The sequence below is a fragment of the Chiloscyllium plagiosum genome, unplaced genomic scaffold (genome assembly GCF_037043375.1).
Source record: "Chiloscyllium plagiosum isolate Xiang-an unplaced genomic scaffold, Cpla_swu_hap1 HiC_scaffold_18, whole genome shotgun sequence".
Lineage (NCBI taxonomy): Eukaryota > Metazoa > Chordata > Chondrichthyes > Orectolobiformes > Hemiscylliidae > Chiloscyllium > Chiloscyllium plagiosum.
Window position 1 is genome coordinate 34,814,426 of NW_028270156.1, and position 14,263 is coordinate 34,828,688.

Consider the following 14,263-nt stretch of genomic DNA (forward strand, 5'->3'; position numbering starts at 1 on the left):
CACCAACCCCACTGCCCCATGCTGAACACTTCAACTCCCCCTCCCACTCCATCAAGGACATGCAGGTCCTGGGCCACCTCCACTGCCAAACCGTTACCACCTGACGCCTGGAGGAGGAACACCTCATATTCCATGTTGGGACCTTGCAACCACACACGATAAATGTGGATTTCAACAGCTTCCTCATTTTCCCTCCCACCACATTATCCCAGTCCCAAGCCTCCGACTCGACACTGCCCTCCAGACACGTCCATTACTCCCCCTCTGACCCATCTCCTCCTCCCTCACCTTCATCCACCTATCGCTTTCTCAACAACCTTCCCTCCAACCCCACCCCCCCCCCTCCCATTTATCTCTCAGCCCCGACCCTCAAGCCTCATTCCTGATGAAGGGCTTATGCTCGAAACATCGATTCTCCTGCTCCTCAGATGCTGCATGACCAGCTATGCTTTTCCAGCACCACACTCTCGACTCTGAGCTCCAGCATCTGCAATCCTCACTTTCTCCTTCTGACTCCCTCAGTTATAGGATCTCAGCTCTGAGTTCCTCACTTGTAGGAACTGGGATCTAACACACTCAGTGACAGGACAATATGACCCACACAAATTTGCTATTCTCATCCTCCTTGGTGGGGTATGTCATGGGTTTGGATAATAACTTTGAAGGAGCCTTCTTGAGTCAGTGCTGTGCATCTTATAGATGGTCCACTACTGGCATTGCGTTGGAGAGTGAATGTTGAAGGTGGTAGATGGGGATCTAGCAAACTATGATGGTGTCAAATTTCTTGAGTATTGTTGAAACTGGATCCATCCAGTCAAGTGGACAGTATTCAATCATACTCTTGATTTATGCCTTTGAGATAGTAGACAGGCACTGAGGAGGCAGGAGGTCAGTTACCAATGACTTATCAGTCTCTGCCTTAATAACCAACTTATTTGTGCATTACATAAAAATATTTCTCTCCCTTTTTTGTTTCTTTTGCCTTTTACCATAAATCTAAACCATTGGGTTATTGACCCTCTGCCAGTGGAAAGTGTTTCTTCCTATTTACTCAATGAAAAAGCTTTATGATTTTTGAATGCCTCTGTTAAATCTCCTCTTAGCCTTCTCTGCTGGAAAGAGCTTTCCATTCTTTCCATGTAATTGAAGTCCCGTATTACTGGGACAACTGTGTAAAATCTCCTCTGTATCTTCTGTAAGATGTTAATGTTATTCCTGAGGTGTGTCTGGAATTGAATAACATATTCCAGCTAATAAGATCTACAACAAAGGACCATCCTCAGTCATTTCTAACACCTTCAATATGATATCACAACTCAAATATATCTTCCCTCCCCTCTCAGCATTCCTTATGGACAATTCCTTATGTGATGTCCAGATCCAATGCTCCATCACCCCCAGCACTTCATTCCCACTCTTGCCACGTTCCCACAACATCATTTAATGTGTAACATGTGCCTGTTTACCTTCTCCATCCTTCAGGTGGAGCAGTGATTGGTTTGTACTTCTTTCAGTCTAGTCTACTATATTCATCACTCAAAATGTGGTCCCCCCCCCCCCCCCCCCCGGCCCACAACTCTGCTCAATCCATAAGCATGATGCCAACCTTACGATTGCTCTGGTCGTGCTCTTGTGCTCACATTTCTATCCTAGGTCTGCCACAGTGTTCCAGCGAAGCCCAATAGAAGTCCAATGAGGAACAGCACCTCAATTTCTGTTGAGGCACTTTATAGCCTTCTAAATTTAACACTGAATTCAACAATTCTGAACTCCATTTGATATTCCACCAACACTGTCCCACCTCAATACCATTTGAGGTTGTCTTGCATTATTTTGCTTTCAGTCAGAGCATGTCTTGTTCCGTCCTTATTGCCTGCTGTGTATCTGTACCTTGTCTTCTGTACAGCCATTATCACTTTCTTTGTCTTTTGTTTCATGACATAGAGTCATGCAGCACAGAAACAGACCCTTTGGTCCAACTAATCTATGCTGAATAATTAAACTAGTCCCATTGCCTGTGTTTGGCCAATATCCTTCTAAACCTTTCCTGTTCATGTACTTATCCAAATGTTGTAACTGTATTTGCATCTACCACTTCCTCTGCCAGTTCATTGCACATAAAAATCACCCTTGTATGAAAACTTTGCCCCTCAGGACCCTTTCAAATCTTTCTCGTTTCATCTTAAACATATACCTCCTAGTTTTGAACTCCCTTACTCTAAGGAAAGGACCGTAGCTGTTCACCAGAGTCTAGAGCTAAGGGGCACAGTTTAAAAGTAAGGGATCTCCCACTGAGACAGACAGGATGAGAAGTTTTCATTTTCAAAGCATCATTAGGCCTTGGAATTCTCTTCTTCAGAGCGTGCTGGAGAGTGAACCATTGAATACTTTTCAGATTGAGATAGATAGATAGATTCTTGGTAAAAAGGAACTCAAAGGGTATAGGAGGTATATAGGAAAGTAGATATTAGGCTATAATCAAATCACCCATGATCCTATTAGATACAAAGAACTGCAGATGCTGGAAACTTGAAGTAAAAACAGAAATTGCTGGAGAAAATCTAGAGGCCAGGCAACATCTGTGGAGAGAAATCAGAGTTAATGTCTCAAATCCAGTGGAAACAATCCTGAGGGCCAGGACTTATATGCATTTGGAAAGGCAAGGTCTGATTGGGGATGGTCAACATGGCTTTGTGCATGGGAAATCATGTCTCACAAACTTGATTGAGTTTTTTGATGAAGTAACAAAGAGGATTGATGAATGCAGAGTGGTGGATATGATCTATGTGGACTTCAGTAAGGTGTTTGACAAGGTTCCTCATGGGAGACTGGTTAGCAAGGTTAGATTTCATGGAATACAGGGAGAACTAGCCAATTGGATACAGAACTCGTGGTGGAAGATTGCTTTTCGGACTGGAGGCCTATGACCAGCGGTGTGCCACAAGGATTGGTGCTGGGTCCACTGCTTTTCATCATTTATATTAATGATTTGGATGTTAACATAGGAGGTATAGTTAAGAAGTTTACAGATAACACCAAAATTGGAGGTGTAGTGGATAGCGAAGAAGGCTACATCAGTGTACAACAGGTATTTGATCAGATGGGCCAATGGGCTGAGGAGTGACACATGGAGTTCAATTTAGATAAATGTGAGGAGCTACATTTTGGAAAAGCAAGTCAGAGAAGGACTTGTATACTTAATGGTAAGGTCCTAGAGAGTTCAGGTTCATAGTTCCTTGAAAGTGGAGTCACAGGTAGATAGGATAGTGAAGAAGGCAATTAGTATGCTTTCCTTTATTGGACAGAGCATTGAGTATAGGAATTAGGAGGTCATGTTGCGGCTGTACAGGACATTGGTTAGGCCGCTTTTAGAATATTGTGTGCAATTCTGGTCTCCCTCCTATTGAAAGGGTGTTGTGAAACTTGAAAGGGTTCAGAAAAGATTGACAAGGATGTTGCCAGGGATGGAGAGCTTGAGCAAGAAGAAGAGGCTGAATTGGCTGGGGCTGTTTTCCCTGGAGCTTCGGAGGCTGAGGGGTGACCTAATAGAGGTTTATAAAATCATGAGGGATATGCGTAGGATAAATAAACAAGGTATTTTCCCTGGGGTGGGGAATCCAGAAGTAGAGGGCATAGATTTAGGGTGAGAGCGAAAGATATTAAAGGGATCTAAGGGACCTATCACACGCACAACCCTTTTTCATGCAGAGGGTTCTGCGTGTATGGAATGAGCTGCCAGAGGAAGTGGTGGAGGCTGGTACAATTACAACATTTAAAAGGCATCTGGATGTGTACATAAATAGGATGGATTTAGAGATATAAGGGCCAAGTGCTGGCAAATGGGACTAGGTTAGGTTGGGATATCTGGTTGGCATGGACAAGTTGGACCAAAGGGTATGTTTCTATGCTGTACATCTCTATGAATCTTCATCAGAACTGGTCTTATAAAATGGTGGAGCAGACTTGTGGGGCAGAATGGTGTCCTCCTGCTCCTATTTCATATGTTTGTATGGACCAAGCTTTTATCCTGTAAAGATCTTTGATTTCCAGTCTCCCTGTTCTTCTACGCTATGTGCCCTCCCTCCACCCACCCACCCACCCCTCCTTCTTCATTGCATCAATTCCATCACAATTACATCGCTTCAAGTCTGACGAAGAGTCATATTGAACTCTGCTTTCTCTCCACAGATGGTGCCTGACCTGCTGAGTTTCTCCAGCACTCACTGTTTATATTTTAAATATCTAACATCCTTGCTCTTGAAACTAATTGCTCTATTTAACTTTTGAACTTAATTTCTCAATTAATAAAGCTGTCTTTTTAAAAAATTTCCGAACTAGTCCTGTCACCTTCAAAGATTTGTGCAATACAACGAAATGTTCTTGCACCCTCTTTTACATTTCTACCATGTACTTTATGCTGTCACTCCTCATCTTCCGACTGAAATGAATCACTTCACACTTCTCTGTTTTAAATTTCATCTGCCATCTGTGTCCCATTTCTCCAGTCTGTCTATATTCCCCTGAAGTCTGTTACTATCTAAATCATTAATATACATCAAGAAGAACAGTGGTCCCAATAGAAGCTCCCCCCCCCCCCCCCCCCCCCCAACTTCTTGTGGACATCTTAGTACATTTCCTTCCAGTCTGAAAAAAATGATCATTCATGACTTCTGCTTGTTTCTGTTCCACAGCCAATTTTTGTATTCATGCTGCCACCAACCTCTTTTAATCCCGTGACTGTTAATTGGTCTCTGTGACAGTGCCCATCCCTCCAGATGGCATCACTTACATTTTTATTGGTGCCTGGATCCCAGAGACTAATCCAAGACATGCATCATATCACAAGCAAGCCTTAATGTACTGTTCCCGTGACACAGTACGCAACACATCCCTTGATTTAAATCAAATATTCAAGTGAATGTAAGCTCCAAAATTAACCCTAAGTTGATTGATTAAAAGCTGAGAATGTGGAAACTGCTGACAACAAATGCTAAGCTGATATATTAACTGATGACTTTTCTCACAAGTCTTGTAGAATGTCAAAAAACTTTAGAGATTTTCCCATTTTTGACCTGCCCAAGATTATTCCCTTTACTTAGTTAAAGTGCCTACGGATTTGGAAACTCCTCTGTTTGAAACTAATGTCTTAAACTTAAAGGCAATGACAAAGGCATGAAGACAGCATTGGCCAAAGTAAACTTGGACAATAGATAAAAAAGTAAGGCAGAGAAAGTGATGAACATTGAAGGAAATAGTTCATAATTATCAGCAAAGATATCTTTTGTTGAGAAAGAAGTAGTTGACAAGAAGGATGAATCATCCGTGGCTAACAAAGGAAGTTTCCAATGGGATCAATATTTATGGCTCTCCACTGACAGGTTTGAAAGGAGAGGAATGTAAAATAAAGCCTGCCTCCTGTCTGCTGACTTACTCCTGATCTGTGTCCCATCTACGGGATGGGTGGAAGTGTAGCAGACAAGGCAATAAGCACAGAGATGGTAGAATAAGCATAGAGTCAGAGTCCTACAGCTTGGAACCAGACCATTTGATCCAACTCACCCACGCCGACCAAATTTCCCAAACTAAACTAATCCCACTTGCCTGTATTTGGCCCATATTCCTCTAAACCTTTCCTATTCATGTACCGATCCAAAAGTCTTTTAAATGTTGTCACTGTATCTTCCACTTCCTCTGGCAGTTCATTCCACATACGAACCACCCTTTGTGTGAAAAAGTTGCTCCTCAGGTCACTTTTAAATCTTTTTCCCCTCACCTTCAAAGTATGCCCGTTAGTTTTGAACTCCTCTATCCTAGGGAAAAGACCTTTGCTATTCACCTTATCTATGTCCCTCATGATTCTATAAACCTCTGTAAGATCACTTCTCAACCTCCTTCACTCCAGTGGAAAAAGTCCCAGCCTTTCCAATGTCTCCTTATAACTCAAACCCTCCAGTTCTGGCAACATCCTGGTAAATATTTTCTAAACCCTCTGCCATTTAATAATATCCATCCTGTAGAAGGGTGACCACTAACTGTACACAGTACTAAAAGTGGCATAACCAACATTCTGTACATCCTCAGCATGATGTCCCAACTCCTATACCATTGGTCTGAACAATGAAGGCAAATGTGCTCAATGCCTTGTTTACCTGTGATGCAACTTTCAAAAAACTTCTAGTCCTCTGTTTGACAACACAACCCTGGGCCCTACCATTAACTGTATAAGTCCTGCTCTTACTCATTTTACCAAAATGCAATACCTCGCATTTATCCAAATTAAACACCATCTGCCACACCTCAGTCCATTGGCCCAAATGATCACGATTCCTTTGTAATTGTAGATAATCTTCTTCACTGTCAACTATACCATCATCCACAATCTTACCAATCATGCCTCCTAAATTCTCATCCAAATCATTTATATACATGACAAACAACAGTGGACCCAGCACCGATCCCTGTGGAACACCACTTGTCACAGACATCCAGTCCAAAAAACAGCCCCCCTCCACCCTCCTCTGTCTCCTACTGTCAAACCAATTTTGTATCCAATTGGCAAACTCTCCCTGGATCCCATGTGATCTAACTTCACTAATCAGTCTACCATGCGGAACTGCATCAAAGGCTTCTTCTGGAGGGTCCCCTGAGCTCACAAGGGGAAGGCATTCCTCACCTTTGGAATGTTATCTCCTTGCCTTGGATTGGGTGTAACTCATGTCCGGATGATATTTTTAGTTCTGCAGATGTAGTTCTAGCAGTGGCCACTACTCCCTTTTAACCAGACGTAGCTCCCTAAGGCAGGATTCTCTGACTCTGAGGGGCAAGCGTCTCACTAATGGAGACCACCGCTGGTGTATTATTGCTGCAGGAAAGCCTGATTTCATGTTGGGGAGATGCCAACTAGGTTTTAGGTCATGAGGGTGGGTACTTCATCAGCCCATAAAATCCAGCCCATCTGTACTGAATTGAAAATGAGGGTGTTCAATGCTGTGAGGAATAGCGGTTGGCTAAAAGATTGTGAAAATCTCAGAGGATAACTAAATTAAAACAAAGGAGAATAAATTTGAATTTAAAAATTACCAACCTGTCGCAAGAAATATAAAAACAGATCGCAAGAACGTGAAAAAGGATTCAAGCATACTTCCCATTGACAGAAGTTAGACTAACCTTTCTCCATGCTTCCCGCCTTCTCTTGATTACCAGCCGTGATAATTTTGGTACTTTCCGAACAGTTGGGACCTTTCCAGAACCAGGAAAATTTTGGAAGATTATAACTGATGAAATCCGTTATCACTGCAGCCACACTGATCTTTTCAAGAAAGACAACAGTTTCATGGGACATACTTTAGTCCCACGCAGACAACAATAATAATCAGAGAAGCCCATGTATTAACCTACAGCAAATCTTATTCTCTTATCACCCCTTAGTAAGTTACAATGGCTCCTGGTTAGGTATATTAACATTAGAATTCTCATTCAAATTCCTTGGTATCTTTGCCCCTCACTATTTCTGGCTTATCTTCCGGATCTCAATCCTCAAAGATATAAACATAGAAATGAAGAACAGGAGTAGGCCACTCTGCCTTTTGAGCCTTCTCTGCCATTCAATACAATCATGTCTGATCCTCTGCCTCAGTACCATCTCCTGCTTTCTCTCCATACACTTGATTACTTTAATGGCTAAGAAGTATCTCCTTTTTTTCTTGAATATATTGAATGACTTGGCCTCCACAGCTTTCTGTGGTAAAGAATTCCACAGTTTCACTACTTTTTGAGTGAATACACATCTTCATCTCAGTCTTAATTGGCCTACTCTGTATCCTGAAACTGTGACCCCTGTTCCCAACCTGGGGAAAACATCCTCCCTGCGTCTGTCGAGCTCTGTTTGAATTTTATACATTCCAATCGGATTTCCCCCCATTCTTCTAATCTCTGGTGAGTACATGCTCAGTCAAACTAACTGCTCCTCAATGTCAGTCCTACCTTCTCTGATATCAGCCTCTGATGCACTTCTTTTATGGCAAGTGTAACCTTTCTTAGGTTGGAAGACCAAAACTGCATGCAATGCTCCAGGTGTACTCACACCAAGGTCCTGTATAACCGAAGTAAGTCATCTTTACTTCTGAACTCAAATCCTCTTGCAATGCTGGGCCATATACCATTTACCTTCTAACTGCTTGCTGCACCTGCCTGTCTATTTTCATTATCCTAATATATCTCCATTTAAATAATACTCTGCCTTTCTGTTTATCACACTAAAGTGTGTAACCTCACACTTAACCATGTTCTACTGCATCTGCCATGTATTGCCCATTCACTCCTCTTATCTAAATCACTATGAAGGCCCCTTGCATACTCCCATTGGTCTCGGTGCTCCTTTAATTCAGACCTCTTGTGCACTCCTCCTAATTCGAATTGCTCCACGATTAGTAGTCTGAGGCTCAGGCTCTAAAATCCTCTCCCTACGCCTCTCCATTTCTGTAGTTTGCTTCCCTCCTTTAAAACACTAGCAAAACCTCATAAGCAGTTGCTTGTCATACCTAATATCTTCTTGTCTGTCGCAGTGTCATGTCTGTTCCTGTGAAATACTTGGGACATTGCATATTGTTAAATGTGCTGTATAAAGTATATCTCCCTTAATGTTATTTACTTTGGTTGGATATGATTGTATCAATGGTACGGTTGTGAGGAAGTTTTGTTTTCAGTTTCAGGGTGGAGTCTGGACACTTGGCCCAGGTCTTTGTGATTATCTAATGACTGTGGATGTGATGCTGTGCACAGCTTCAATTTTCAATCTGTGTTCCATCAGTGTGGACAGGTAAGTACTTTCCAAATTTTAAATCATTGTATCCTAAGATGGACTTTGAACTAGAAAAAAGCAATGGCTTGCCTCACAAAAATATCCAGATCTGACAGAGATCAGACAAGCTATTGACAGAAGAATCACACTGAAGGATAAATAACTTCTTGGAGGTTCCAAAGTTGTCACCTCTCCAGGAGTGCCTTGATGTCTCGGAATCAAAGATTTAGCTTCAGGACAACATTGTTGTCAAATCTCAGGAGGACAAAATACTTATTCAGAATTAAAAGAAAAATTATTTCATTTCATGCTCTTTAAAATATATTCACTTTAAAAATATTGGAGATGGGACAGTAGCCTGTTAGACCAGGTTAGATGGTTAAAAATGGGAAGCTAAGTGCTGAAACGTCCAGCAATATGTCCAGTCAAAGTTGGCAACTAACCTGCCAAACATAACAATTTGTCAGGGATGAGCTCACACCACTCTTCTGCCCTTAGGTCATTAGTGCTGAATTGCAAATCATAGAATCCTACAGGATGGAAACAGGCCATTTGGCCCAACAAGTCCACACAGACCCTCCAAAGAGTAACCCACCCAGACCCATTCCCCGACCCTACTACTCTACATTTCCCCTAATGAACGCACCTAGCCTACACATCCCTGAACACTGTGGGCAATTTAGCATGGCTGATTCACCTAACCTGCACATCTTTGGACTGTGGGAAGAAACTGAAGCACCTGAAGGAAATCCACACAGACACAGGGAGAATGTGCAAACTCCACACAGACAGTTGCCTGAGGCTGGAATCAACCCTGGGTCCCTGCCACTGTGAGGCAGCAGTGCGAACCACTGAGCCACTGTGAAATGTCTGGCTCTGACACAATTGAAATTAAAAATATTCAGAAGCATTTCGCACTCTTCAGATACTAAAGCAGTCCATGCAATAGTATCTGGACAACATTCAGGCTGTGGAGTAAAGAATCAAGTGTACCTTTACACTAATATTAGCACTGAGTATAGAATCATAAAATCCCTATCATGCAGCTAGAGGCCATTCAGCCCATTGAGTCTGCACCAACCTTCCAAAGAGCATTCCTTCCATCCCGACCCTTCCCCACATTACCATTGCTATCCCACCTAGCTTGCACAACACGGGCAATTTAGCATGGCCAATCCACCCAACCTGCACATCTTTGGATTGTGGGGAAACCTAAGCACAAAAAAAAACCCAAGCAGACATAGGGAGAATACACAAACAGCACACAGTCACCCAAGGCTGGAATCAAATCCGGATCCCAGGCGCCGTGAGGCAGCTGAGTCACCACCACATAATGAGTTATGCCATAACATCAGATAACATAGGTCTGCAACTCGGGTGTATAGGGTTCTAGTGATGTCCTCTCCTACCATTCCTTTGTATACTTAAAAGGTTGCTGATGTTCACTAACATGGGTGTGGCCCACCTTCAATCAATAACCCAGACACGATGGTGAGTGTTCATCAGATCTAGAGAAACAGTGGCCAGCATCAAGGGAACAGCTGATGAGAAGCCCAGTAGCAGTGAAGTGCCACAGATGAAGGATGAGGCTAACCTACCAATCTGACTGCAGAAGATGCGGAAAGCTGGAAGGGAGTCCCATCCACAAGAGGAGGAGTGGGTGAAGAACTTTGAGACCAATCCTGTCACTGGGCTTCAGCATGGACACCTCTAGTAATACTAAAAATCACAGAAAAGCCCACAGCTGAGAATACAGCACGCTGAAAAGTCTATTGGCTGCATTGTATTATAGTCTTCGATGGAACTAGAAGACTGTATAGAGTTAGGAAACGAAAAGAGATATAGAAAGTCCACCAACAGGAGTATCAGAGCATAACTCCATAAGTTACAAGAATAGAAGTAGGCCATTCTGTCTGCTCCATCATTTAATGAGATCATTGCTAATCTGATAAGCCTCAATTCCCCATTCCTGCCTTTTCCCAAAGCCCTTGAATAGAAATCAGTCTATCTCAGCCTTGAATATACTCAATGACCCAGCCTCTATAACACTGTCTGATAAAGAGTTCCACAGATTCACTACCCTCTGAGAGAACAAATTCCTCCTTATCTCTGTTGTTTTTGAGATGATACTCTCTTTCTCCAGTTATGGTTGTATTTATTTTCTAAACCCTTTTTGCCCAGTGATTATTCAATAATTTTGGAATGCTATTCATGTTTTTACTTTGAAAATTGATCCAAAGTATTTATTCAATACCCCTTCCATTTCCTGGTTCCCTATTATTATTTCCCTAGCCACATTCTGTGAGATGCCTATGTTTATTTTGACCTTTCTTTTTCCTTTATATGCATTCAAAGAAATTATCAGTCTTGATGTTACTTGCAAGTTTATCCTCAAAGTTTGTTTGTTCTCTCTTTTTCTTTTGGTCAACTTTTGTTAGTTTTTCCCTCGCTATCTTACCGCTAATCTTTGCCCATTGCCCATTTTTCTTTCACTTCATTGATTAGTTGGCTTATCCCCTTCCTAGAATCTTTCTCTTCACTGAAATGCATTTTTGCTGTGAACCATGAACTATTTCGTTGACTACCTGCTGTTGTTCCTTGACAGACTTTGCTGGTAAACCCCTTGCCTTGTCCATTCCAGAAAACTCTGACCTCATTCCTTTGTAATTATCCTTACAAAGCCCAAGTTATTCTCTCTCAATTTGAGTGCTAAATTCTACCATCTTTCCTGGGGGATCTTTTACTCTGAGATTATTTATTAAACCTGCCTCATAACACATTACCAGACCTAAACTGTTTGGATACAGTTTGAGGAAATTGTCCCAGATACAATCCATAAATTCTTCTTTATAGTTTCCTCTGGCAATCTGACTTTTGCAATCTAAATGAAGATTGAAGTCATCTGTGATTAATGTACTGCCTTTTTCTCATGTCCTCATTATCTCATGCTGTATTTATGCGGACCCTGTTTAGCGCCAGCTTTACTCAACAGGACTGTTTCTGTTTCTCCTCTCTCTCAGGTTTATTGCTGTGTTGATCCCACTGAATTACAACAGGAAACACGTGGATCTCCGGCAGATCATCTTGATCTCCATGACCTGGATCTTGGCATTTGCCGTTGCCTCACCAATTGTCTTTGGCCTGAACAATGTTCCTGACAGAGATCAGACCGTCTGTCAATTGGAGGATAATAATTATATAATTTATTCTTCCGTTTGCTCCTTCTTTCTCCCCTGCCCAATTATGCTGCTTTTGTATTGTGGTATGTTCCGGGGCCTCAGGCGGTGGGAGGAAGCACGGAAACGCAAGCTAAGGCATAACTTGCATGGTTTCAGGAAAATTAATGGAGACCCCACTGAGCCGCAGAGTCCTCCTCCGCTAATAGACCGAAGTCCGACACAAGTCAAACGTGAAGAACTGCATCTCTTTCCAAAGTCAGACTGTGATTTATCAAGACAGTTTGTGGACCGGTCCATTCAGACTGTAACATTTTCAGAAGTCAAGTACGTTCGCTCGCGCCCAGTGAACAGGAGGAAGCGTGCAAAGATTAATGGAAGAGAGCGCAAAGCAATGAAAGTGTTACCCATTGTTGTAGGTGAGTGTCAGGCACTGTGTATGTTGTATCTGGTTCTGTCACCAATTCATGAATGTAAGTTTGCTTGCTGAGCTGAAAGGTTCATTTTCAGATATTTCGTCACCATACTAGGTAACTAGGAATGGGAAATGATATCACTAACACAGGAAATGACATCACCAACCCATGGAAACCTAAACACATGAATAGAAAGCGCGACATAACACCAGCGCTTCACCAGAGGCTCACTGATGGTGTTACCTCGGATGGTGATATGGTGATGAAACGTCTGAAAACAAGCCTTCTAGCTCAGTGAACCTCAACCTGAGCTACAAACCTTCTCAACTCGCTGTCACCAATTCATGTTTTGTTCCATTGATTCTGTTTAAATTCAGCCCTGCTTCAAAACAACTGGAAGTTCCAGTCGGTTCCAATGAAGCTTTAAATTAAGAATCTCACCTGCATAGAAGCAGGCCATTCAACCCATCATACCTATGCTGACTCTTCGGTGAAGCTATCCAGTCAGTCCAACTTGCAACCCCTCCAATTCTACCTCCATAACCCTGCAGAATTTACCCTTGATTATTTCTTCAAGTTCCTTTTGAAAGTTAATATGGAACCAACTTTTCAGGCAGTGCAATCTAGATCACAAGAAGCTCCTGCCTGAAAAATATTCCTGTTATCTCCCCTTGGTTCTTTTGACTATAATTTTAAATGTGTACCCTCAAGTTACTGACCCTCCTGCCTTTGGTCACAGTTTATCCTTATTTGACCTATCAAAGCCCTGCATGATTTTGAACAGCTTTGTTAATTTTCTCTTTCACTCCCTCTGCTTTGAAGAGAACAACACCGTCTTCTCCCGTCTTTCAGAATAACTGAAGTCCCTCATCCACGGAAGCATTTCAGTAAATCTCCTCCAGAGCCTTTCAAAGGCCACTTCATGTGTAAAGTGTTGTGCCCAGAGCTGGACATAATACATCTGCTACAGTTTAGCCATTAATTTATTAAACCTATTGTAATAGTTCTAGTATATCAATATTTGTATCATTTGATTTTAATATTGTCATCTGATTTCTCTCATTTAGGAAGCTGCTGAAAGTTAGAATCTCATTGGCAGATTTTTCATTTACAGTAACATTTGTGTTTAAATGAACTGAAGGTGATAACTGGACATGTTACTTGGTCACTCAGTTTTCTGATAAACCCTACTTATACATTACGTATGTACATATTAATTAAGAGCCAGAGTAGGCCACTCTGTCTTCCAGCCTGCTTCACCATTGAATAAGATCATTATACCATGTTCTCATCAACCCCTGAACACCTTCTGTCCTTTGCTTATTCAAGAATCTATCTACCTTTACTCTGAAAGAATCAAAGTTTCCACCACCTTTTGAGGCACACAGTTCCAAAGATTCATGCCTCTCAGTGAGATAAAAAACATTGTCCTTCTTTCTGTCTTCTGTGAACTTGAAGGAAGTAAGTGCTTTAATATATTAATTCCTGCTTCAGTGTTTAGTTAATATTTTACCAATATAGCAACTTAACTTGGTGTAGACAAACCGGTCCGTCCCTCAGTGAGGGGTGAGCTTAATATTTTATTTCTATTACTGAATAGCTTAAGGCGATGAGGTGACATGTCAGGTTTAATCCGGAGTGAACAGAGTCCACACGTCGTAGATAGTCAGTGACGTGAGTGTTTGAGCATCCAGACTAATCTTGTATCTGATGCAATAATCCCAGCAGACACAATACATGCTTATTCAGCAGCAGCATGTTGAGGGCATTAGGACTAGCCGTTAGCAGTTTGGGATGTAAATCCAGAGAAACCAGTCTTTGTACTGAGTGCTGATTACAATGAGACATATTTTCTCAGGACCGTCAATCCA

The 14,263-nt window shown here is 41.9% G+C and overlaps 1 protein-coding gene across 4 annotated transcripts in view; it reads left to right on the plus strand.

The window, feature by feature from the left end:
• Nucleotides 1–14,263, plus strand: part of LOC122557749 (D(4) dopamine receptor-like) — a 44,076-nt gene that overhangs the window by 9,642 nt on the left and 20,171 nt on the right. For all 4 annotated transcript variants that reach the window (XR_015760145.1, XM_087996460.1, XM_087996461.1 and 1 more), the window contains exons 2-3: nt 8,706–8,818; nt 11,821–12,395. Coding sequence is in view for 3 of the 4 variants with exons in the window: in XM_087996460.1 (XP_087852586.1) it covers nt 8,706–8,818; nt 11,821–12,395 (688 nt within the window). In the remaining variant the exon portion in view is untranslated. The remainder of the gene's footprint in view (nt 1–8,705; nt 8,819–11,820; nt 12,396–14,263) is intronic.